Below are 26549 nucleotides of genomic sequence, written 5' to 3'. Positions count from 1 at the left end.
ACAAATGGATTTTTTTAAATTTAACAAACATTGCTGGTTATTCTTTATGGAAATTAACTCTTTAACAACTGAGTTGGAAATGTACTCCTCCCTCCCACGGTGTGTGCTGTTTGTCTTTTTTATTTTATTTGAATGCAAAAATGTTTTTTAATTTTTTGAATTTGAATTTATGGATTTTTCTCATTAATAACACGAGGGTTTTTTTCTTGTTTTTGGTTATTCTTAAAAAGGCCTTTCCATTGCGTGATAAGTAATTTTAAAAATAAGTTTCTATCATGTCTTTTTTATACTATGCTTTATGTTTTACTTTTAAACATTTGAACTATCTGAAATTCAGTTTGTTACAATGTTCAGAAGTAGAAAGAGTTTTTTTTTGATAGTTACCAGTTATCCCACATCACTTACCAAATAAATTTGTCCCACCTTTCTTTGGTGAACCAATCTCTGGTATGTATTTGGGGTCTATTTCTGGACTTCCTATACCATTCCATTGATTTGGCTGTGTATTTTATTAGAATTTGTGCTATTACCATGTACGGGCCCCACCACTCAGATTACTGAAGAACTTCTCACTTTGGAAGTAGAATACAGTTGACTCTTGACCAACGCTGGTTTGAACTGCACAGGTCCACTACACTTACATGCAGATTTTTTTCATTAAATATGTACTGCAGTACTACATGGTCCACGGTTGGTTGAATCAGAGGATATGGAACTGTGGATAGCAGAGAGCAGACTATGAAGTTATACACAGATTTTTCAGCTTTTGGGGGTCCGTGCTCCTGACCCACGTGTTGTTCAAGGGTCAACTGTAAATGAAATGGCCTACTAGTCACCTAGATTTACTTAAGGCAATTGCGATAACTAACATTGGAAAGTAACTTGCGAATATTGGTATCTATCAACAACTCTCAATTATTCACAGCTTTCAGTCAGTACTCCTATTGTTCATAATAAATGGCAAGAAAGTATTCCAAAAGTTATGAAAACACATATGCATTTAGGTTTTATAGTTTTATGAATTTAAAAGTCCAATAATAGACAAATTATTAGGTAAATTCTGAGGTATTATTTGTGTGAGAAATTTATAAATATTAATTCTGATGTTTATAAGACCATACAACAGTGAAATTCTAGTTTAAAAGAAAGGAATTAAAAATGTATATAGACCAACCCTGTTTTAAAAAAACCCATGCATACCAGAAAGCAAATCATATAAAAATGGAGATGCATAATTTTTGCTGGGTTTTTATATTAAAGTGATCATTTGGGGCACAAGTATATATAATACATATATATATATAATCTTTATAATTTAAACACATTAAAAATGTTTTTTGTATAAAATAGAATACCCCTCTGACTCTCTCATTTCTTTGCTGAGGCTTTCCAGAGACCTTCATGAACACCAAACAGCTAGAGAGTGATGAGTAATGACAAGGTCAACCAACTGGGAACAGAAAGCCTGAGTGCTGTAAGCAAACCATTTGAATCCCAGGATGTCAGATACCTACCTATAAAATAATTTTAAAAATATATATTCCAAAGTTTGTGAAAAAACATATGCAAAGTTTTGTGAAAACACACACAAACTATGATATTTATCACAGTTTTAGGGCTAATAACAAATTAAAAGCTTTAAGAAAAAGAAAAGTTAAAAAATAAATTAGATACTCCTTAAGGTTTTTTTTTAAGCTAGGTTAAATTATGTAAGGTAATGTATTCAATGGATTTGGTACATGCACAACACATGTTAGATATACATTTATTGTTCTTGGCTCTATTCTCTTTTTTATCTCTGGCAGAGTCTACACAAGGTTAAATTAAAGTAGCCCACTAACTGACAAAAGAGGAGTTAAAACTCAAAACTCTGCCTCTCCCAACATTTTCGCTCTTATCATTTCTTTCCAAATTAGTTAGGGCAGGGCTGTAGGGCTGTTAGTACCAGTCCTGATAGACAAAAAAGTCATGGTTACATTAGCTAAACAATATATGGCCAGGAAAAAAGAACATCATTTGTGCTTCCAGAACAGAAAAACTATGCTGGAAATAGAGATGGAGAGGAAAAGAGCCTGTATTATTTATTTTTATATTGCTCTAGTGTCTAATAGAGATTAGCACCTAGTAGTCACCAAAAAAAGTGTTAGTAAAATCAGATTCATAACTCAAAGGGCTAGCACAGTTCCTTGAACATAAAAGTTGTTCTGTAAATGTTAACTATTATTGTAAGTAATGAAAAAAAGTGAAACTTCTATCCTTGAGTAAAATACGCTTACATACTATATTCAAAATGAACACTACCTCTTTCCCTTTCTATAAATTATTTCCATTTTATAATTTAAGTATCTTGGAAAGATTATATCGTAACTGTCTATCACTCAGCACAAATACACTGGCATTTATATAGATGCATATTCAAGGTAAGGTTTTTCCATTCTGAATCATATTTTTAAAGTTTATTTTTCACTCTAAGTAGCATTCGTCATACTCCACACAAGACAGTGGAGAAAGTTTTATACCATTTCAGAACTGAAACTAAGATTTTGAAAAGCTTCTTAGCATTACGTTTTATGTATACGAGTTTCATGAATCACTCCTCTAGTAAGTGCAGCTATTTGACACAGTGATTACCAATAATTTTTCTGCTTCTCAAGTATTGACAGAAAAGATAAATTACCTTAAGGGGAAAGAGCTCAAAGATGGACAGGAAGGCTATATATCCCCTTTTCAGCATTCACTCACACCACTCACTCCTGAGGTCATCTTCCAAAGGATTATAACATGACAAATGTCAAATATTGAGAGGAACAGCAATTTCCCGGGATGAAGGGTGGTAATGCTAACCGGGATTTATAATTCAAAAGTAGGTCAAACTAGGGAGGAACATGCCCTGGGTTGGAAATTTAACTTTTTTGGCCATTCTGAGCCATGAAGCTTTCTGCAGTAATTCCCAAAGCTGTCTCCACAACAGAATCACAAAGAGTTCTTGTTAAAAATAGAGATTCCTAAACTTCACCCTGGAGAATTTGACTGAGGAGGTCTAGATGGCAACTTTTGTGCTTTAAAATAGCTACCTGAATGTTTCCAAAGCAATGACATTCAATTGCAGTTTATTAATTCTAACAGAGCTGGTGAGTAACTGAAGGCTTTACCAAGCAAAAATGAAAGGATGTGAAGTGCAAGAATTCTCAAAATGACCAAGAGAGGTCATTGGCTTGGGAAAGACAGAAACAGTTCTAGGGTCAGAAGCCAAAGGAAATCTGGAAACAGACACTTGTTAAAAGTTAGCTCCAGAGATGGCAGGTGACCAAGGACAGAAGCCTTATTGTCTCATTTTTTAAATAGTGCTTATTCTGAGGCAAAAATGATAGAAGAAATTAGACTATTGTGTGGACTACTGTTGCCATGTAAGTACTGCAGATATTTTTGATGTGTCTTATACTTTTTTCCTCACACAGGCCAGTAAGTAGGCTTGCATATTAAGAATAATAAACTATCCAAAAGTGTTGTGTTTTACGGGCTTAAATTAAATATGATTTCGTCTACAAAATAGCTAAGACACTTTTTATTCAAGAAGCCAGATCTATTCAGTTCAATTTGGATTCCAGCCTTTTTTCCTACATGATTTTAGTCAAATTATTCAAGCATTTCATGCCTGAATTTCCTCAACTAGAAAACTGAGATAATAGTATCTGACTTTTTGTAATAATTTAAGGATAAGTGATGTAGCATGAAAAATACCTAGCATGCATTGTAAAGTCACTATACTCCAATAAAAATTAATTTAAAAAAATACCTAGCATGGCACTTGGCATAAGTAGGCTTTTATTATTATAGCAAGTATTATTATAATAATATATTCTTGATCTTATTACTTTTTAATATGCTAAGGATAATAAAAGAAGTATGCACCATTTTATTTGTCAAAAAATTTAAATGCCCACCGGGTTGAAGAGTAGGTTATGCTGTAGTTTTTGCTGTGAGTTTTTGGGGATTATTTACAGTGTCTATCTATTCATCCCATTGCCATTTCAGCTGTGTATTTATTTATATGGTTTGTGCTACATCATAAAAATTCACTTTACATACTTGACTACAATCCAGCATGAAAATTAAAAATTTGTGTGTGGAAGAAAAAGGACAGAAATAGAGCAATGAAATGAAATATAATAACTACATGTTTATACTGAATTTGAAGCAACAACCAAAATTTTAACAAAAATAAGATAAAGTTGCACCATAGCTGGTCATTGAGACAAATTATGAAGGGATTGTCTATTCACAGAACAGACAGTTAAAGGCAGCAAAAATTTTGAAGAATCTTAGAATGGACCATGGAATTTTCAAAGTTAAGAGATGTTGGTGTGAGTAACTTATGTGTCGTGAAGACTATCTTTCAGACACCAAATGACGATTTGTCAAAAACATCTGACTGATTTTCAGGAAAAATTAATTTCCAGTAATATTTAATTGTTAAGGAATCAAGTTATTACAAAAGAGAGGTGCAGAATGTTTACATTCTCTTTTTTCTCAAGATAGAGATCAAGTTCATAAATATTTTTTATGATAATCGGCATTTTATATACATAAGAAGGAGTCATAATTTCTAATGCTTGGTGACTTAGAACAATTTAGGAGCTCTTGACAGGAAGACAGACCTACACTCCTGTTATAACAGAATAAGAAAGTGATATAATTTTTGGCTAAAAATGCTATCACATGAAGTGTTTCTTTTATTTCTCAAAAAACATTATTGAGCAAATATGCATTATTCTATGCATAGTACATTTCACCTTACAACTATTATTTCATAACAGACAACATCGAGAAAGACATAATCAAGACCCCAATTTCCAAAGGAAGCAGGGGATTGCTGACCATCTTCCTCTAATGTTACTTCACTTTAGCTGAGCTAGAGAGAAGGCAATTTGTAACTTTGGCACGTGAGGAATTAGATGATGGTTATGATACAACTGGAAAGAAAACAGCTCTGACCTCTATCTCGATGTTACAGTTTTTAAAAAGATTTTTTTAGCAGTTAATATTTGGAGATACAAGTGATAAAAATACTATAGGAAAAAAATCATATGGCTATTACATTATAACCAAAATATCAATGATAATGATTCAGGATGAAGAATCCCAAAATACTATAAAAAGATAAAATGATCTACTTATTTTGAACTAAAATCTTTCAGCTTTTCACATATACACACATAAATAAGCAACTTTCCGTATATAATGCAGTTGGAGGGTATGATGCAAGTTAAATACTTTAAAGCCTTGATGCAGTGCTGTGTCATTACAAATGGACTCTCACAAGCACTCTGTGTAGGCCTCAGTCACCACGGAAGCTCGGCTGAAACTGGCTCTGGAAGTCTCTGTCTCTACCTTATTGTACTTAATACCGCCATTAGCTGGGATCATGGGTGGTCACTATTTTATGCTTTACTCCACTATCTTAAAATCATCATTAGAGCCCATGCTGAGCATTCATCATTCCTTGTAGACACAAATTAAATGAGGCTTGAAGAGTGTATGCCTACTCCATGCTAAGTGAGTAATGAGTTTTTATGCATATGCCAGTGGAATTTTTCTAGATGGGTAGAACAAGAACACACAAGTCAGGGAAAGGAAAAAAAAAAGATTGATTATAGTTTTCTTAGGCAATTAGTGTTCAATTGTCAAATATATGAATCATCCTGGCTGCTGCTTTCTCCTCAGTTCGCCTGTATTTTGAAGGAGTTAGCAGTTAACTAACCTCTCTAAAACTTTTACCCAGACACAGGTTATCCAAATTGGAATCCTCAGAACCTCCTTAAACTCTTCACTCTACCAAATCCTCATATTCCATGTCCCATTGCTTTTTGTCATCCATGTAGTTCTCAAAAATCCCATCTTTCTTTTATTATGGTCTTATTGCAGTTAGAGTCTGAGACATCTTTAAGAGTCCATGTAGTCCAAACATCTCATATTACAGAGTTCCAGACAGCTGAAGTTTTATAGATAGTAATGGTGGAATTATAACTGAGATTCAGACCTTTGAATCCCCAATAGAGTTCTCTTTCCACATGTTGCCTTTAGGAAAGTGGATTATTCGCAGTCTGTGTTAATGTGACACTTACTGTCCCAATTATAATAGTCTAAGAATATTTATCTTAGTGTCATTTCCTTCTTTGGAAAAAAAAGACAAAACAGAACTGATAGAAAAGTGTCATGTAGCCTTGGAGGAGTTAGAGCCTGGGATCAAATCTCTCTGCAACTCATACCAACGTACCCACAGAAGCAACAAATGGACAGGTGAAGTATCTTGTTTACCTTTTCATCCTTAGTAACTAGAAAATGCCTGGAACTGACAAGTATTTCATGAATATTGGTTGAATTCAAATGAATCAATCATTCGACAACTGGTTGTACAATTAGAAGGCGTGCACCTTCTCCCCGTCTCAATAAACAGTTTACAATTTTCAATGTATCTACTACAGAAAATCAACAGCAGTTTCCAAAGGAACAGAAGAAATATTGTTTTGTTTTGTTTTTTCATAAATTTATTTATTTATTTATGTTTCTGCCTGCGATGGGTCCTTGCTGCTGCGTGCAGACCCTCTCTAGTTGTGGCGAGCGGGGGGCTATTCTTCGCTGAGGTGCATGGGCCTCTCATTGCGGTGGCCTCTCTTGCTGCGGAGCACGGGCTCTAGGCGCGCAGGCCTCAGTAGTCGCGGCATGCAGGCTCAGTAGTTGTGGCTCGTGGGCTCTAGAGCGCAGGCTCAGTAGTTGTGGTGCTCGGGCCCAGCCGCTCCGCGGCATGTGGGATCTTCCCAGACCAGGGCTTGAACCCGTGTCCCCTGCACCAGCAGGCAGACTCTCAACCACCGTGCCACCAGGGAAGTCCCAGAAATATTGTTTCTGAATGTCATAAATATTGTACAATCTTTAAAGAAGTAATATTCCATATTTAGCATTGATTTAAAAATATTTTGTTATTATTTGTTGCCTTGTTGCAGTGAATATATTTTACAGAACATATGACAGAATTGTCTCTCATGGAAGTCTAGCTTCCTGAGATAAGAGTTTGCAGTACCACAGTCTTTCTTTAGAGCATGCATTTATTTACTCCAAACTTGGGATGGAAGTAAAAGAAGAGACCTCTCCCCTGCTGGAGCCACACCAAGTCAATCCTCTCACTCACTCGTTTGCTCAACAAATGTTTGTTGCTAGAGGCTCTCAGCTTTGTCAGTCTTCTCATCCTCGAGGGCGGAATGACACAGGGACATTCCAGAAGTTATCTGTTGAGCCACCCTCTGGAGCTCCAGTCATTGTGAGGAGTCAGCCTGCCTGTTCCTCTCACCCTACCCTTTCTGCCACTCCCAGCAGACACCCTGGGAGAGTTTACTCAAAGTGACAAATCTCCAAACCAATCTGTTTATATAGGCTCTCCCAGTAACCCACTATCATAGATAATTGAGAGCTTACTGTACTCTAATTATAAAAAAACATCTTGAGCTTTAGACACTTAATACACACAGCCTTTACGGATGGGTGAAACAGCTGAACTTGGAGACATCTGAACTTCAGGGAGCACATTCATCAAGAGAGTCAGGGAAGAAAGAGTACATCATATCAGGTATAATGAATGCCATGTAAATATGAAATCACGACTAATAAGAAGAAGTTATAAGAATAAATTAATATTATAAATCTATAAGAAACACATCTATACAATATTTACAGTATACACAATGATGATCTCACTTTATATATAGCAGTTCTTTGAAACTTTCCAAAAGTCTCAAAACATTTCCACATATGATATTGTCCTACCATCATAACTCATATGGAAGAGAGTTAAAGTGAATTTACCTGCATTTTAGAGTTGCTGAAACTAAGGCATAGCAGTGTTTTCCTCCAAGCATTACCATGCTGTTAATGTTGTAGGCAGAGAATAAAACTCGTTTTCTAGCTCTTTCATATCAGTTTCTCATCTTAAACTGTATATACATTTTGTTTTTCAAAAACCAGATTTTAATTGTTGTTCTCCTTCTCCCTTCCTCCCTCCCTTCCTTCCTCCCTTTTGTGTTTTCTTTTTAAATACCAAAAGTTAGATGACTTTTTTTTCGTCATCTACAGATTAGGAGCTCACATGAAATCCTTCACAATTTAAATTTTCAAGATTTTAGTTTGTACTTCAATAGAAGATTTTATAACTTATATAGCAAAATCCATTCAACTAATATTTGATGATCCTAACAACGAATATAATACATGTTATATACTGTGGTGGAGACAAAAGAAGTATGATTCAAGATGGGTGCAGTCTCTAAGAACTTACTGAAGAAGCAAGACATACAGCCATGAAAGAGTGGAAGTGATAATTATAATAAAAAGTAACATGACAGAATTTTAAAGAAAGCCTATATGGAAGCGAAAATCAGTTAGGAAAGGAACCTAACATTTTTGAGGATCTATATTTAACAAGGGATTTTGCAATCATTATCTCATTTCAACTGCACAAGGGTGAGATAGATATTATCACTTCAAACATACAGATTAAAAAAACAAAACAAAACTGAGGCTAAAAGAGGATAAGCAAATTTCCCACGATAATACAGTCAGATTTGAAACTAAGTGCATGATGTCAAAGATCTTATTTTGGACCCTGAAGGACTTAGAAAGCTGTAGGTAGAGAGAAAAAGCATAAGCAAAGGAATACAAAGATTAACAAATGAACAAGAGATCTGAGCCAGTCTAGCCTGGCTAAAGGAAATAGACTTGGCAAAAGTGATACATAAATGTTGCATTTGCTTGTATTTAATTTAAATAGTCAATAAATTGGCTATAACATGATCAAAACCTTTTTGAGACTATTATTCTGGAAGGACACACGGAATAGATGCTATTGCAAAAGTGTAGCTAGGAGCGAATGAGGTACTAAATGGTGGCTGCTCTTGGGATTACAAAGGGAAAGACAGGAGAGATATTCAGCAGTATTAACTGTAGGAAAGTGTTTGAAACTTTGGGTTATGGTTGAGGAAGGAGACAAAAGATATATAAAATTGTAAATTGATTGGGACTTAGTAGAACCAAGAGTAGATTAAAAAATAAAGGTTCTGATTTGCTGATTTTGAGATATTGTTAGAATTGAAAAATTAGTTTCTATAACTAAGAGAAAATTCACAGAGCAGTGGCCTTAAGCCTTGGCTATCCCTTATAATGACTTTAAGAAGAGCTGTGACTGGTTATACTGATAAAACCAAAGAGGAAGAAAAAAGGAAGAGGTGCATTGAAATACCGATGTCTAGTAATTGGGAATTTGTTCAGTCAAGTAAAGAAGTGAAAGAATAGAGGAGGTGATAAAAGAAAAATATTTCAGAGTTTAAGATTAAGCCGTGGAAATTAACATCCAAATACCTTGGGGACTAAAGAGTCAGAAAGGTAAAGATCACTGAATTTAAAGAGTTTAAAGGCATGTGAGGCTATCAAGTTAGAAAATTTGCACAAGGCTTCTAATCTAGTTTACATAGACCACTAAATAGAAGCTACTAAAAGAAACAACATGCTAAACATTCAAGGAAAATCATTTCTGATATTTGTACACAAGCATTTGTCAGGAATTGTTCATTGAAACCCTTGTCAGTTCTTTTAAATAAAAGAAGTGGAGGAGTTCCATGGCCCAAAATTTGGGAAAATATTGTATCCTGCTTTCTATTATTGGATATTTGCAATGTATATTAGCGTATTAAAAGATCTGAGAATATCTGTGTTAAGAACAAACAAAAATACACAATAACAAACAACAACAAATAACCTGCTTCACTTAAGGTAACTGAATATGTCCAATATTATTTGGTTTCTTAACTCCGTTTTTTCGATTACACCTAAAAAAGATCCACTAAAGTAGCATTTTATGAAGCATCTTGGGAAACACTGGCTTGCCTAGTCCAAATTAAATTGTAGTCTTAACAATTGTTTTTTTCACATTCATTGAGAAGTAATTAAATTATTCGGGAAGTTTTTACTTTTTCTACTTTTACTTTATTTATTGAATTAAGTAGCCAGCTAATTTCTATTTTGTCTTTAACTTAGTAGACAAAGCTTCATTTCTATTATGTTTGATTTTACATGAGTCGAAGCACACCTTTGTGTACTTGTGTTATAGGAGTCTACAAATACTCATGTTTCTAAAACAATGTGAGAGAATAGGTGAATGTTTGCCTCAAAATGTCCATAGATGCAGAGGAGTAGAGGATACTACAGTAATAAGAATTCATAAAGAGGACATGTTAACAGGCTCACCAACCATTTATTTTTTTCTATGCAATTGTATATACATACATGCACATACACAAAATATATAATACAAGTGCATATGCTGATTTATGTAAATATAATATAGGGGAAGAAAAACTAGAAGAGCATACATCAGAATAGTAACCTAGGTATTCTATGTAGAAATTGGTTTTCATTTTTTCCATTTGGTCCAATTATACATACTAAGTTTTTTACAGTGAGCATATTCTATATCTGTAATTAAAAAAAAAAATCAGCTTGACCAAATGTTCCACTGATCACAAGAGAAATTCAATCCTGGCTTTAAAAGGCTGATTTATGTTCTCATAGAAAATTACAGACAACTGAAACACAAATGTAAACCTACACCAGCACAGGTCCACACCTGGGTCAAGAGGTAATCTAGTTGGTGTTATATATAATATTGTGTTGTTTCAAGTCTGGAATATGCTGAAAAGTATGATTATAAATGAGTTTGGAAAAGATAAAATCTCATATGCAAAGGTGTTCAATGGATTTTAAAAACAATGTGGAAAACAAATAGCTCCTTTCAAGTGAATAATAACCCAAACGTAGGTTAACATTTCTTAAAAGAATAATTGAAAATCAGGTATCCTGCTAGGTTAAGCAGTATAAAGTTACTGCTATTAAACAATTTTTCACTTAAGAAATCTGCAATTTCATTTGGTTCAAACTAACACTTGAACATGCATGTCATCAGGATGTTAATAATTTACAATAGAATGCATCTACTGAATTGAGAGCTAGTTCCTGTGCAGAAAATAACTTGAAAAAAGAAAGTAAGTAGGATGTTTGTTGTTATTTAGGACTGAAAAGTCATTCTGCTGTTTTCCTTTTCTTATTTCCTTATATCTGATGGCAAGGACTTCCAAGGACAAATAATAATTTGATTTGCATTATACTTAAGACATAATTAAGCTCCAGGGTGTAGTTATACACAGAAACACATATTACTAAGTGATGGGCAGGGGATGGGGAGGATACAGTAGTTTCCTTTCAGGAATCTAATGAGATGAAGGGTTTAGGTCAGATTACAGTAAACATTTAATTATATACAGATGCAGTGTAACTCACCAATAGGAGAAAAGGGCACAGTAATTGCTTTCTTTCTAGGATGAAACTATCTTAAATTAATAAGATTCTCTCTGTTTTCAATCCTCACCTGTTGAAAACTGAGCATATTTTATTTGATCCCATGATTCTCTTCCTAGTCAAGATATTGACCACCTACTTCTTTCATGAAGGTTTAGAGACAGAAATTCTAGGTTAATGATGCTGGTTTTGTGACTTATAAATTCTATTCTATTTTCTTTACCTATTAACTTATTACCTATTAAATTCTATTAACTTTACCTATATTCAATTATTTTTCCTTTAAAAAAGCTGTTCTTGAGTTTCTTGTTTTTACAAATGATCTGCTATTGTGTTGTAACACAAATGTGCTGAGGTGATTTTGTTGAAGTATAATAGTATCCCCTAAAGTCTTGGTAGTCTTTGTGGCGTTTTTTGTTTGTTTGTTTTGGTTGTAGTTTGTTTTGCTTTGTCTTGTTTGAATACAAGTTCCTAATTACATAAAGCAAAAGAAGAAATGCTAATATATCACTGAGGGGAAAAACATCCAGTAAATCAAAAGAGAACAGTAGTGACTCACAAAGAAAAAAAGTGGTCATAAAACTAGGTGAGCGATTATGTAGGCAAAGAATAATCTCAGAGATGTGCCAAAAACAAAAACAGAATAAACAATCAAAAAGGCTCTACAAGAGATAGGAAATGGAAAGTTCCACAGATAAGCAACTTCTCTTAGAAACAATAGAATAGAATATGTGGAAAACAAACTGAGGACAATAAATAAATCAGAGCATATTTAACCTTTACATATAATATATGATGGAATAATTTCTCTAACATCTCCTTTATACTAAAAAAACTGAAAAAGTTTTCAAAAAGTTTTGCTTATTCTTAGATCTGGGTGATGATGCCTGGGTGATGAAGAAACTATACTTTGCTAATGATAAACTGCTGCACTGCCAAAAGAAGAAAATATGTCTTTAGAAAACACCAGAAAAACTTATATTTCAAGTTCTATGCAAGGATAAATTCATGCAAAATTACCTAATCTGATTATTTATCTATTGGTACATAACAAATTATCTCAAAGCTTAGCAGCCTAGAAACAACACAAATTTATTATTTCACAGTTTCCTAGAAACAGCTGAGCTGGGTCCTCTCCTTCAAAAGCTCTCACAAGACTGTAATCAAGGTGGTCTTATCTGAAGGCTCAAATTAGGAAGGGTATGTCCTCAAGCACTAACCTGGAAGAAATACGTCATATTTACCTTAAAGTCATGAATCTAACTCCAACTGCAGAATCTGTCCAAATTATTTAGAATAAAACCCACAAACTTGGAAATGAAAATGATAGAAGTAATGAAAATAGTTAGAAACAATTAAAAATTTCTTAAATGCCTCACTATAGATTTTGCTTATTTATTTATTATTTATTTTATTTTGTTTACTTTTCGCTGTGTTGGGTCTTCATTGCTGTGTGTGGGCTTTCTCTAGTTGCAGCAAGCGGGGGCTACTCTTCGTTGTGGTGCTTCGGCTTCTCATTGCAGTGGCTTCTCTTGTTGCGGAGCACGGGCTCTAGGTGTGCGGGCTTCAATAGTTGTGGCTCATGGGCTCTAGAGCGCAGGCTCAGTAGTTGTGGCGCATGGGCTTAGTTGTTCTGTGGCATGTGGGATCTTCCTGGACCAGAGCTTGAACCCGTGTCCCCTGCATCGGCAGGCGGATTCCTAACCACTGTGCCACCAGGGAAGCCCCTCACTATAGATTTTAGATGGTGCTACTCCATTCATTCATTCATTCTTTATTTATCTATTCTTTCATCCTGTAAATATTTTTGAACCCTTACTTGTTTCTGAGGATATGTCAGTGAACAAAACAATGTCCCTGCTCTCATTCAGCTTGTACTGTAGTTAATGGAGATAAAAAAATATTCAACACTTAGCTAGCATAACTTGCTATGAGAAAGCAAAGCATGTTACAGAAGTGCGGCTAATTTTATGTACAATGGTCAATCCAGGTCTCCCTGAACAGTTGAAATTTGTGCAGATGCTTGAAGAAGGAAATACGCAAGATGTATAAATAACAGGGTGCAGAGCACTTCAGAGGGAAGAGAGAGTGCATAAACTGCATTGTGGGCATGCATGATGTGTTCGCAGAACAGAAGGGAAGAGAGGATGGTTGGAAGCATGGCAAGGAGGATTCAGTAATGGGAAATCGGAGAGGAAACTGCTAGACTGTGTCAGCCTGGTAGGCCATCATAAAGGTTACCATTTCTCTGGGTAAACTGGGAAGACATAGGAGGGACAAAATCAAAGCAATGTTTTAATAGGATCCCTATGGATATTGTATGTAAAAGAGAACACTGGAGGTGGGGTATACAGGACAGTAAAAATCCACTGAAACAATTCAGGTGGGAAATGGTGGCTTGAATGAAGGTGACAGCAGTGGAGATGGTGAGAAGTGACCACATCTGGGGTATACTTTGATGTGTGGTGAATGTTTTACTGAAAAAATTAGATGTGGTGTAGAAGTAAAACAAAGTAGGTGCTTTTTTTTTTTTTGCAGATACTAAATTAAACAGATAAAATTAATCCCTAACTTTACTGATGAAATTTTCATATAAACAGCTTAAACTAGTTTTCTTAAAGGAAATAATATTTTTTACTGAAAAAAAGAATTTTGCCCTTTTAAATTTCACATGCTCTTTATCTGATTTGGAATTTTTTTCAACTTTAAAACATTCATGAATATTTCTGAAATATTTCATTTCTCACTAAGTACTCTGTGAGAAACCTATATCTCAGAGAAAATTTTGTAAGACTGATTCACATCAACTTTCACTGTTTATTTCTAATAAAGAAAAAAATCTTTAAGAAGTCTTGATGGACGATACTCAGTATATATTTAGGGCAAATGTCAAAAGCTTAAGAATCAATTACATATCCTGGAGTGTCATATTGACAGACTCACTCTCTTCTTTACTATTGATTTACTCTCTGTTGGACAAACATAAACACATAAAAAAGAAAGAAATCTATTTTTTATAGTGACTAGAATTTTAATTCCTGGGAAATTTGTTGTTAAAAGCAGAAACAATAAATATAAATAAAGGAAGCTTTAAGTAAATGAAAGCAATGACACTGATAAAGATGATTAATTAATTTTATCTAATTTAACTCATTGAATTACTTTTGCTTGGATAGTCCAAGCAAATATTATAAAGCTTTTTTTTTTTTTTTTTTTGCCTCTTGTCTGGATAAGGTTGAGAAGATTGCCATGTATCAACACGGTGATCCTGGTCAAGTTTCATCACTTTGGGGCCTATATCTTTCATCTGCAAAATGGTAACATTGGGCTATAAGACTACTGTGGTCAAATATTATAAGTTTATTTTGAGAAAAAAATTTAAACTGATTTATAAATATTTATTATTTCAAAATCCATAATTATATATAAAGAGTTTAAATTTGCTTTATTTTCAAAGCTTTGCTAAATTAGTGATCTGTTAACATATTTATTCAACAATTATGTATTATTTACTGTGTTAATATTTGCAGAATCATGTATGAAGCACCACCCTCTCCCCTCCTCCATTAAATTTTCAGTCTTATTTGGGGAATAAAATACACAAACACAAATCAATAGAAAATGAGAGTGCTCAGACAGCATGTGGTCCAGGTTGTGTATTTTTATAGTTAGGACTCTGTGGTTGTGAGTGACAGAAACCCAATTAAGTTGCTTATACAAAAAACTACATATGTTGTAAAGATAATGAAGATTCTGTGACAATTAAAGGAAGATCTGTTGCAATCTTGGCATCTCTGAAAACTTCAGGGTTTAGAAGAGGAATTCAACTCTGCCAGTACTACTTTTCTACGTATCTTTCCTCTCCACTTAGCATCATTTGTTATCTTACAGACAGGCTTTTTCATGTGATGGGGGCCATTAGCTGACCCAAGACCCCATGTTTCCTGTTCCATGTGTCCAGGACAATAGAGTTTCTTGTTAGAACCATAAGAAAAACATCGGAAAGAGACTCTGATTGGACAGGCTAAATCTGTTCTAGACCAATAACTATTGCCAGTGGAGTGAGGCTGTTGTGACTAGCCAGGCTGGGCCATCTGTCCTACTTCTGTGAGAGGTAAGGAAAGGAGTCTGAGCAGAAAACAACAGCAAAACAATAATTTTCCTAGTGTTTAACCCAGAATATGGAAGTTCAGAGCAGGAAATATTTCATACTCACCTTCAGGAGTGAAGAGGAGGAGGAAGGTGTTGGGTCTTATTACATAGGGCCTTTATATTTAATACTAAGGTTTTGACATTCTCTGACTTCGATGGAATATTATGAGAAAGGAGGTCAAGAGACAATCCAGGCAAAACTGCTAAGAGCTGGAAGTGAGGTAGAGATGTGGAAGGAAAGGAGCTAGAGAGGGATTTTGAAGTATAATAATCGGGCTTTTTTTTTTTTTTTTTTGGTACGTGGGCCTCCCACCGCCGCGGCCTCTCCCGTTGCGGAGCACAGGCTCCGGACGCGCAGGCTCAGCGGCCATGGCTCACAGGCCCAGCCGCTCCGCGGTACGTGGGACCCTCCCGGACCGGGGCACGAACCCGCATACCCTGCATCGGCAGGCGGACTCCTAACCACTGCACCACCAGGGAAGCCCCAATAATTGGGCTTTTTGCAAAGAAGCAGGGGCAAGAGAAGGTAAAGTCTAGGATGAATCACCAGATTGCCATTCACATTGACAGAATGGTACCATTAACACTGAAGAGAGAATATCAGAGGAGCAAACAAAACTGACTTAGGAAAACACACTTTTGATTACTTCAGAATATGAAATTCTCTTAGGCATTTGGGTTACAAGTCTTTGTTATTTCAACTTGGACAGCATGGTCTGTTCTAATGCTAAAATCTTTCATTTTTCTATAGCTCACCTATTTCAGTTTTTTTAACTGAATTTACCCTTGATTGGTTTGATATAGTGAGATTCCAAATGGAAGTATTTCAATCTGTGACTAGTTGATTCCAACATGGGATTAACTGTTATGATTACTTGTGTGACATAAGAAAGATCAAGCAATCATTTTTAAATTGAGTTATTTTATCTGTAAAATGAGAACTAGAATTACTTTCAAAATTTGAACATTTTCTGAGTATTTTCTTGGAGACAGATTGAGAATACTGTAAACCAAAACTACATTGAAAGTGGACCTATAGTATCCCATTCTAAGAATAGCCTAGGAAACAGAAAAAAGAGCCAGAATATAGAAGTCTGACCTTTCATTGCTGTCTCTGTCCATGATCCTGAGGTTTGAATTTTAATGGGAATTATCACACTACTTATTGAGTCCACTTCCCTAGGATCGTCAAATTAGCCATCAGTCACCCAAATTCTATGTCTCTGCCCAGGTTTATGCCTTTAAACTTTATTTAAAGGTTTTCCCCAGTAGAAAGACACCCTGGCCATCTAGAACAGGGATGGGGATAAACAATAATATGAACTCACATTTACACAGTTCACACTATGAACCAGGCACTGTTTTTTTTTTTTTTTTTTGCGGTACGCAGGCCTCTCACTGTTGTGGCCTCGCCCGTTGCAGAGCACAGGCTCCGGACGCGCAGGCTCAGCGGCCATGGCTCACAGGTCCAGTCGCTCCGCGGCATGTGGGATCTTCCTGGACCGGGGCACAAACCCGTGTCCCCTGCATTGGCAGGTGGACTCTCAACCATTGCGCCACCAGGGAAGCCCCAGGCACTGTTTTAAAGGGCTTTGCACTTACCCAACCATTTAACTACCACTGCAATGCTGTGAGGTAGGTTTTTATTTCTTATTTCTGTTATTTTAAAAGTAAGCACACTAAGGTAGATATTTTCAGTGATTTGTCCAGTGTCCTAAAGGCAGTGAGTGGGAAAGCCAAGGTTTGAACCCAAGTAGCTATCTCTAAAATCTCTACGTTTAACCACAATGGAATTCTACCTCTCAGGCAGGCAAGAAAGTTTAATGTCACTGGGCTTCTGCAGGAAAGAAGGCTGTGGGCTAAGGGGTACAGCAGCTTTGATACACTTTAAACTTTATTTTGGTGAGAGGCAATGTCACTCACCTGGTGCATTTATTTCTGGGAGGATCTCAATCAGGAGAGAAGTTACATTTAAATTTACTCTTACAAGAAATTGACTCTTTGGTCTCAAGCTTCTTACTTCAGATAATTTTGGCTACATATTTTCAATTTAATCCAATGGTAGGCGGTTGTGTTTGAGTAATCTTAATTATTAGAATTATGGAAATGGCTTCCTATGCATTACAGGTACAATGACACTATGTATTATATTAATATTTGCTTAAAACATGTATTGACAATGAAATGTTGACAAGGTGAAACACTTGTGCTTCCAAGATTATTGCAGTGTTGTGGGAGATGTGAAGCAACTGATATATTTTAATTTTTTGTTCTTGTCAAAACAGAAAGATTCTCTGTTGGGGTGACTGCATTTATTATTTATAGAAACACTCTGTTTTCAAAACCAGTCTGATCCAAAGATACAGTGAGTCCAATGAACACACTGTGCATAGACAGGTACCTCTTGGTTTCTTTACTTTTCCCTCCATGTTGTTTTGTGGTGATGACTGGGAACCTTTAAATGTTGGTTAAACTTGTTTTGTCACCATGTTAATATGTTTAAATACCCAACAGATTAGACATATTTTAATTATATTGTTCAATAAAGCAATTAGTTCTTTCAAATTAGGCTGATATATTGAATTATTAACTATGTATGACCCTGATAACTATTACAAGAAGGTCCGTTGTAAATCAGGTGAGCATATTATAAGTTGGACAGGGCTACATTGATATGTTATTAGAAAATGAATTTCCATAATGAATATTATTCAGCGCTCATACATTTTCAGGGCTGCTGTTACATGGTTTCCAGTGAACAGAATTATTGATGCTATTTTCCAAGTTAATATATTTAAGGTAACAGATTTCAAATGATTTAGCTTACATTAAGATATATTAATTCATCCTTTTAACTACTGTATTAAATTATATATCATATTATATTCATGTATTAAGCAAGCCCTACATACTTCTTACTGTCCAATTATAGATGATGCTAGAATGCAGATCAAAGCTATCAGGGGAATATTTTAAAAAACATTTAGTGACAATGAGTGAAAGAGGGGTTTTTTAGGTTTGTTTTGTTTTGGTTAAATTTTGGGGTTTGATTAAGTTAAGTACAAATAACTTATTTTAAAAAGGAATTCAAAAAGCTAGATCTTCTTGTAAATAAATAATGAGACGCATTAACAGAGTTCTATTTATATGCAGTCCAGACAGACAATGTAACCCAAACATAAATGAGGGGAGATGAGTCTGTACTCCATAGACTAGAATAGAATTGTAAGAGAGCTTGAAAGACTGACAGTTTCTACTGAGGCAAGTCCTTGTCTCCCACAGCTGTTTCTCCCACCCTACTGACACATGACCTTAGTCCCTAACACTTCCTCCTCATACTTCTTGAGAAATTCTAACTGACTAACAAATAACTACTAATCTGCAGAACAATTTCTCCATCTTCCCAGAACTGATTTTGACCAACTATTTCCAAAATTAGCTCAATTTTGTATAACTCCTCTTGCTAAAGCTCAGCTAAAATTTTCCTTCCTTCTTCGTGACAATGGTCATTGTGAACATTTCTGTTCACAGCATTTTTGAATAAAGTCTTAGGCTAATGGTGCTCTGATTTTCTTCCACAAAATGAACAGAAAATTGAGCAATACGTTCACCTAACAGTGTTGTTGTAAGAACCAAGGTGACTTTCTATTCCTATTGATTCAAATTAGCAATTTAATCAAGAACAAGGAAGTCTTACAGTGCAAATGGAGTCACTGTTTCTCATTCACCAAAAAGTAATTTATAAATGGTCACTGAGGTGAAAGCAACACTTGGATTCTTACTGGCTTTCGGATATAGTTGCCCTCAAAAGGCAGGCTAATGATAGTACAGAAATATAAACAAATAAATAAGATGATAAAATGCATCAATAGCTGGACGTGCTTTCTTTTCAGTTTCATTCAAAATTTAAAAACAAAAACAAAAAAAGAGAAACATGAATTGGGGTCTGAAATTCTGAAATAGAATCCTTATTCACCTTGGGTACTTGAAAAACATCACTAAATCTCAGTTTTCTCATTTGGAATAATTATAATTATAATGAATTAGACTGAATATGGAAAACCAAGCCCACTAGGCCTTGTGAATTAGGCTTCTCAGCAACAAAGGACAAAAACCTACTCAAACTACCTCAAGCAAATATGATGACATTTGTGAAGAAACACTTTGTAAGCTGGAAATTGTTATATATGTTCATCAGCTATTCCTGTGTGAACTGGAAAAAAAAAGCTCTTAAAATTCTGCTAACTTTTGTGAGGAAGCTAAAAAGTACTGGAAATAAATCATATCAATTTCAACTGTTCCCAGATTTAGGAGAAGGTATTTGGCTTAGCTTCTCATTTAGGCCTTTTGACCAATTCACTCTCCTCTCCACAGTGATTGCTTTCAAAGATAAACACATAATTTAAACTGGGACATTCTTTCTTTGTTAGAAGGCTTAAAAGTAACTCTCTTGGGCTTCCCTGGTGGCGCAGTGGTTGAGAGTCCGCCTGCCGATACAGGGGACGTGGGTTCGTGCCCCGGTCCGGGAAGATCCCACATGCCGCTAGAGCGGCTGGGCCCGTGAGCCATGGCCGCTGAGCCTGCGCGTCCGAAGCCTGTGCTCCGCAACAGGAGAGGCCACAACAGTGAGAGGCCCGCGTACCAAAAAAAAAAAAAAAGTAACTCTCTTGCTTCTGGATTCACAGTGCAGAAAGTATAATTAAGTGCTAGCGTTGCCCGTTTTCCCCACCACATGGAGGAAACCTGATTGTATTAATAGAGAATGTGGCCAAAACTCAGAGAGAAGCAGGGTGAGTAGGTAGAAAGAGTTCTAAGGACAATGTGTGAGCCCTAGATCCACCCTTATGCCTCTGTCACCTCCACACCTGTCCTCAGTTATTGTGAAATTGGCCTATTTTAAAACTTTCTCTACTTTGAGTTAGGTTTTTACCAAGTGAATATTTAATACACATGAGATTGGGTGGACTTAATCACTTTTAGTTCAATAGTTTGGTATAAAATTTTTGAGAAGAACATTTGATAATAATATTAACATCAATTAGAAAAATGTCTTTCATGGTGTATATAGGTAAAAGTGAATGGAACCAGACAGATACTGTGACAGATTTAACTAAAAATTAGAAGCAAAATAAGAACATTTAATATGTATGTATACACAGCTAACAGAGTCTTATGACTGCCTTGTCTGTTCATAAAATACCTATTTCAGAATTTCTGTTATTTTAAACTGTAATGCTGGATTCTTTTGGAAGGGATGGTGACTGCATTCTTTACAATGACTCTTGGTATATCTGTCTTCCCAAAGTTCATGTCCTTAGTCGAGATCTTTTTTCAAGTCTATTACGTGGTGTGCCAGACTTATTTAGATTGACTTGCAAAATACAAACTTAACCAGAGTGCATGTATTGCATGTCATTAATCAATGACCTAGGTGGGACTGTTGTTTTTGGACTACTAACTTAGTAGTTCATCCCATTTCAAAGTATGCAGTTTGCCTTGAGGATTCCATAGAACTGCCACAACAAAAGCAATTACAAAATTATTTCTTCACTATTATCATACTGTGTTGCTGTGTTGTTTTAAGGATAGCTGGCTCTATGCATCAGTCAAGGGCATCTTGCAAAAACAGGTTGTGTGGAGGCTGCCTAACCATGCAGCTTGTCTTGGTAGCATTTTACAGGACAACATTCTGTAGTGTTCTTTGAGAGCTGACTCAGTTCTGACTTTCTACTTTTTTATAAGCAAATCCGTACCTTCCATTGTGATGGTCTCAGCAACCCATAATCTGTATCCTACAGAACACAGTAAATGATTTATATGACTGTTCTAGAGCTATTCCACACCTTTCTTCCTATCCTGTCCTTCAAAAATGCCTAGATTCTTCATCTGGAGATGGATGAGTAAAACAATTTTAATGTAACCAAGGATTTTTTAGTAGAAACTAGTATGGTATTGAAAAAAAAGTTTTTAATTTAATTTTATTAAGAAGGATTCTAGGGCTTCCCTGGTGGCGCAGCAGTTGAGAGTCCGCCTGCCAATGCAGGGGACACAGGTTCATGCCCCAGTCCGGGAAGATCCCACATGCCGCGGAGCGGCTAGGCTCGTGAGCCATGACCGCTGGGCCTGCGCGTCCGGAGCCTGTGCTCCACAACGGGAGGGGCCACAAAAGTGGGGGGGCCCCGCAACCCACTAAAAAAAAAAAAAAAAAAAAAGAAGGACTCTATTTCAGATCCTCAGACTCTAATTCATTTTTTTAAAAAATTTTGAATGAAATTGAGAACAAAGGAGGCCCAGATTTTGATTGATTTCACCAAATCTCTGTCTTTTTCTTCCATCCTTCCTTCCTTTCTCCCACTTTCCTTCCTTCCTTTTTCTTTTCTTTCTTCCTTCAGCCCTACCTCTTAGCTATGTAAAACAAAACTCAAATTTCTGAGGGGTTGAAGCTGAGGAAAGTCAGGTAAATTTATAAGCAGTAATGTTCTAGTAAAAACAAAGCAAAAACTTAATTTGTAGCATTTGCCAATTTCTGTGGTGTAAAATATACCCAGGAAGGCCAATTTCAAACTACCAAGCTGACGTCATTGAGCATGGAGTTGGAAATAGGTGTTGACACTTGCCTCTAATTAGCTGGCACAAGCCTGCTCTAGCTCATCACTGAATATGAGCAAGGAGGGTGGAACTGCTTAGTAATTTACAGCTACTAAGCTCCTTTGCTTCTTTTAAGGTAGATCACATTCTAGTCAATGGAAGGCTATGAAAGATATTTGTTAAAATCAGTACCAGAATCAAAGGGAAGAGATAGAAAAGGAGTCTTCTTTCACAGCAGTTCTGAGGATTTGATGCTTGCATACTCTCAAACTTGAAAAAGTCTCAATATGTTGCCATCTTTAAATATGTCTCAAAATTTACCTTAAGTAATGCATCTAGAGTTTATTCCCAAAAGCATATAACAGTTTCCAGACTGTTTATGTTTCAAGAATCAGGACTTCCCTGGTGGTGAAGTGGTTAAGAATCTGGCAGGGGACACGGGTTCGAGCCCTGGTCTAGGAAGATCCCACATGCCGTGAAGCAACTAAGCCTGTGCACCACAACTACTGAGCCCATGTGCCACAACTACTGAAGCCTGCACGCCTAGAGCCTGTGCTCCGCAACAAGAGAAGCCACTGCAATGAGAAGAGCTGCACAGCAACGAAGACCCAATGCAGCCAAAAATAAATTAATAAATGTGTTAAAAAAAAAGAATCAATGAAGATAGAAAAGTAATTAAGTTCACTTAATCATTATTATTATTAGAAATGACAAGGTTTGCAATAACAGATAGTCTCATATATAGAAATAAAGAAAAAGATGGAAAATATTAGAAGTAAAAGAATAAAATTACAAGAAGATGAAGCAAAAAGTTCAAATAAATTAAAACACCAATTATCTTTGAACTCCACTAATAGTAATGGAAAGGATCTTCAATGAACTTTACTAGAATTTACTAGCATTTCTCAAAGAATGGTCTGTGAAGCATCTGTATCAGAATTAACTGAGATGACTCTCCCCTACTGAATGAGTCTCTCCTTTTGAGGACTTGAAATCTACCTCTGATAAACATTCTAGTTGAATCTTAAGCATTCTAATTTTGAAAACTTCTGCAATCATTATAGTGTTGTAACCTATTTCTGTCAGAAAGAAATGCAATGGCAAATATATTATTTTCTTACTAAGACAGCCCTGCTTTTAGCCTGTAATTTTTTTTTTGGTGGTGTTTTTGGTTGCGGTGTTAGGGTGATGGTAGCTTCATTGAATGTCCTTGGGAGTGTTCCCTCCGCTTCAATTTTTTGGAAGAGTTTGAGAAAGACTGGTATAAATTCTTCTTTGTATGTTTGGTAGAATTCACCTATGAAGTCATCTGGTCCCGGACTTTTTGTTTGTAGGGAGTTTTTAAATTACAGATTCTATTTCAGTTCTAGTGATAGGTCTGTTCAAATTATCTATTTCTTCTTGATTCAATTTTGGTGGGCTATATGTTTCTAGAAACTTGTCCATTTCTTCTAGGTTGTCGAATTTGTTGGCAAATAATTAGTCATAGTATTCCCTTATGGTTTTTTGTATTTCTGCTTATCAGTTGTTTTGTCTCCTTTTTCATTTCTTATTTTGTTTGTGTTCTCTCTCTTTTCTTCTTGGTGAGCTTGGCCAGAGGTTTGTCAATCTTGTTTATCCTTTCGAACAAACAGCTCTTGGTTTTATTGACTTTTTCTATTGTTTTTTTAATCTCTATATTATTTATTTCCTTTCTGATCTTTATTATTTCCTTCCTTCTACTGACTTTAGGTTTTGTTTATTCTTCTTTTTCTAATTAGGATAGGTTGTTTGTTTGAGATTTTTCTTGTGTTTTTGAGGAAGGCCTAAGAGAGCCCCACTTTTATTTGGTTAAAACACATGTTTAAAAATAACTGCAAGGGGTCTGGGGTTGCTGCATTCCAGCCAAGGTTATAAGTAGAGGTCTCTTCGTAGGACAGACTGAGTTGCCCTGCCTTTTGCCCTTCTTTTCTGCCTGAAATAAGATCAAATTCCCTGGAAGTGAAGCAGTGTCCAAAATTATATGCTAAGGATGGTAGATCAGGAAGCCAGGATGAGTGTTGGTCCTTGATGATTTCGTTAAGCAGCTGCACTGACCTCAATTGCCTATTTCCTGACTTGTTACTTGAAAAGAAATAATTCCTTTTTGTTTTAGCCACTGTGAATAGGTCTGATACATAAACAAACAAAATCCTAAATGCTACCAGCACTAATGTAGTATCAAAACAATAGAGGCAATCATTGCAAAGCACTGAGTTTGGTGAAAAATAAAGGAACATCATTTTATATCAACATATGTATGTGGAATAAGAGTAGATAATCTAATTTTACATATTTTCCTTTGGTTCACTTAATTATTCATAATTTAATCACTATTTATTTTATTTTCATTATCTCCTTTGTAGGACTTACGTTTTATAGTGCAAAAATGGTGTCTGATCATTTCCATTTGTCTATGAACATTTTCAATGACTTACAATAAAATGTAATTTTAATATTCTTGTCTAATATGATAATTTCCATTGGTATGATGTCATTCCAAACCACAGAAAGCAAATTATATTATTAAAAATAAAGAGAAGCTTACAAAGAAGGAAACCAACTTTTGGAAAAATTTAAAAGACTGTGTAAAAAAATAGTCATAAATTATGAAGCTGATAAAAGACTAATTGTAGCACAATGTGGCAGGAGAAAATGTCGCAGCTTCTGATATAATCTCTAGAATTATTAACAGCCTAGGTAATTTAATTTATTAAAGACTTCTGAATAAAATGCTATATAGAGAAGCTAAAAAATAATCAGTGTAGAACACTGGGTTGAAATCCAATAAACTTATTTTTCAGAATTTCTTCACAATGTTTTTTGTATTGAAAAGATATTCTCTTTAATTTTCCTGATACAATTTAAAGTGAACAGAGCTGCTGAGAGGGCTGCTGAAGGAACTTAAAAGAAAAAAAAAAAAAAAAAAAGGATAAATACCTCCAACATAGTGGGATGGACCCACCCAAAGCTCTAGGTAGGAAGAGATCTGTGCCAGCAAAAACACTACCTGGGGGCCTCAATCAAAAATTCAGAACCAAAAACCATAATTACAGGATAGGGAGTAGACTTAACCTTCTTTCTGATGAGAGGAGATTTGGCAGATGTAAATACAAACCACCTAACTATACCCTGGAAGTTTGGAAGGACAGGAAATCCCCAGCCCAGTTCCCTCCGAGGCTGGCCCTCATTTATCTGCTTATACCCCACTTTCCCCTCTCTTGAGCTGAGGAAAAGTTATCAGTTTTTTTCAGATTTTATGCTTGAAAAGTAATGAAGAAAAGGGAAAAATCCTATTCTACTATCAGAATGAAACAACTATAAGATGAGCAATTCTCTTACTAATGCTAACCTCTTCTTTGGCATACTCTAGTGAATTATTAGGGCAGGGTAGCAAGATGTAGCCTCTTACTCATCAAAATCTTAACTGCCTTGGTCTGTTCTTAGCCCTAATGTGGAAGATGGCAAGCACCCTAAGCTGCCTGGCACAAGGCCCAGAAAGGGAGGAATCTTTGTTCTATTACAGAGAGGAGAGGGAGGAGAGGGAGGAGCGGGAGAGAGAAAGCTTTTAAAAAAGGAACCCAGAGTGGGATTCCCTGGTGGCGCAGTGGTTGAGAGTCCGCCTGTCAATGCGGGGCACACGGGTTCGTGCCTCGGTCCGGGAAGATCCCACATGCCGCGGTGCGGCTGGGCCCGTGAGCTATGGCCGCTGAGCCTGCGCATCCGGAGCCTGTGCTCTGCAACGGGAGAGGCCACAGCAGTGAGAGGCCCGTGTACCGCAAAAAAAAAAAAAAAAAAAGGAACCCGGAGAAATGAGCACTTTCTCATTATCTTCAGCAGTAACTCCTGGAAGAAGGGGCAGAGAGACTACAAACCTTAAGTGTTCTGTTAGGGGAGGTTACTTTATCCTCAATTCTCATGTTTCAATGTGGAGGGACTTCCCTGGAGTTGTACTCTTTGCCTTTCAATCCTACTCCGTGGAAGAAGAGTGATAATTTGATTGGAGAACCTGAAAGGAGCTGAGCCTGAGACCCTACACCCGATTTTTGGGTGAGCCTGCCTGGGCTGCTCTTTTCCCTTTGGCGGGGGTGGGGGGGGCTGTGTTTGAGTGAATAAACCTGGTTTCCCACTTCCATAGACGTTCAGCTGAAATGACTTTATTTGCCTCTACTTTTAAGAGCCCCAACCTAGACACAAGGGAAAATATTGAGAATGTACAGTGGTTTTATAGGCACTCCTGCTGGATTCTTACTTTGCATTTGCACTAGAGTTTCTTATTAACTAATCCCTGTACATGAACCTGTTTTCCTGATAACTATTTTCATAGTCCTTATTGCCTAAGCCTATTTTTGACTGAGTTTTCTATCTCCTACCCAAGTCCATTCATTAGT

At 36.0% G+C, this 26549-nt stretch overlaps 1 protein-coding gene across 3 annotated transcripts in view; it reads left to right on the top strand.

The window, feature by feature from the left end:
* RASSF9 (Ras association domain family member 9) overlaps positions 1-26549 on the top strand; it is a 112922-nt gene that overhangs the window by 31680 nt on the left and 54693 nt on the right. Inside the window, exons 5-6 of one of the 3 annotated variants that reach the window (XM_027107122.1) lie at positions 14635-14717; positions 24525-24616. The exons of 1 other annotated variant lie outside the window; for it this stretch is intronic. In XM_027107122.1, coding sequence (XP_026962923.1) covers positions 14635-14717; positions 24525-24601 — 160 coding nt within the window. In that variant the 3' untranslated portion in view covers positions 24602-24616. Of the gene's footprint in view, positions 1-14634; positions 14718-24524; positions 24617-26549 lie in introns of those variants that run through there. One more of the 3 variants, XM_027107124.1, reaches the window with a different exon arrangement.

This window comes from Aethalodelphis obliquidens, unplaced genomic scaffold (genome assembly GCF_003676395.1).
Source record: "Aethalodelphis obliquidens isolate GAN/ISIS:26980383/991018 unplaced genomic scaffold, ASM367639v1 scaffold8, whole genome shotgun sequence".
NCBI classification, from domain to species: Eukaryota; Metazoa; Chordata; class Mammalia; order Artiodactyla; family Delphinidae; genus Aethalodelphis; species Aethalodelphis obliquidens.
This window is presented reverse-complemented; position numbering and strand designations above follow the sequence as displayed.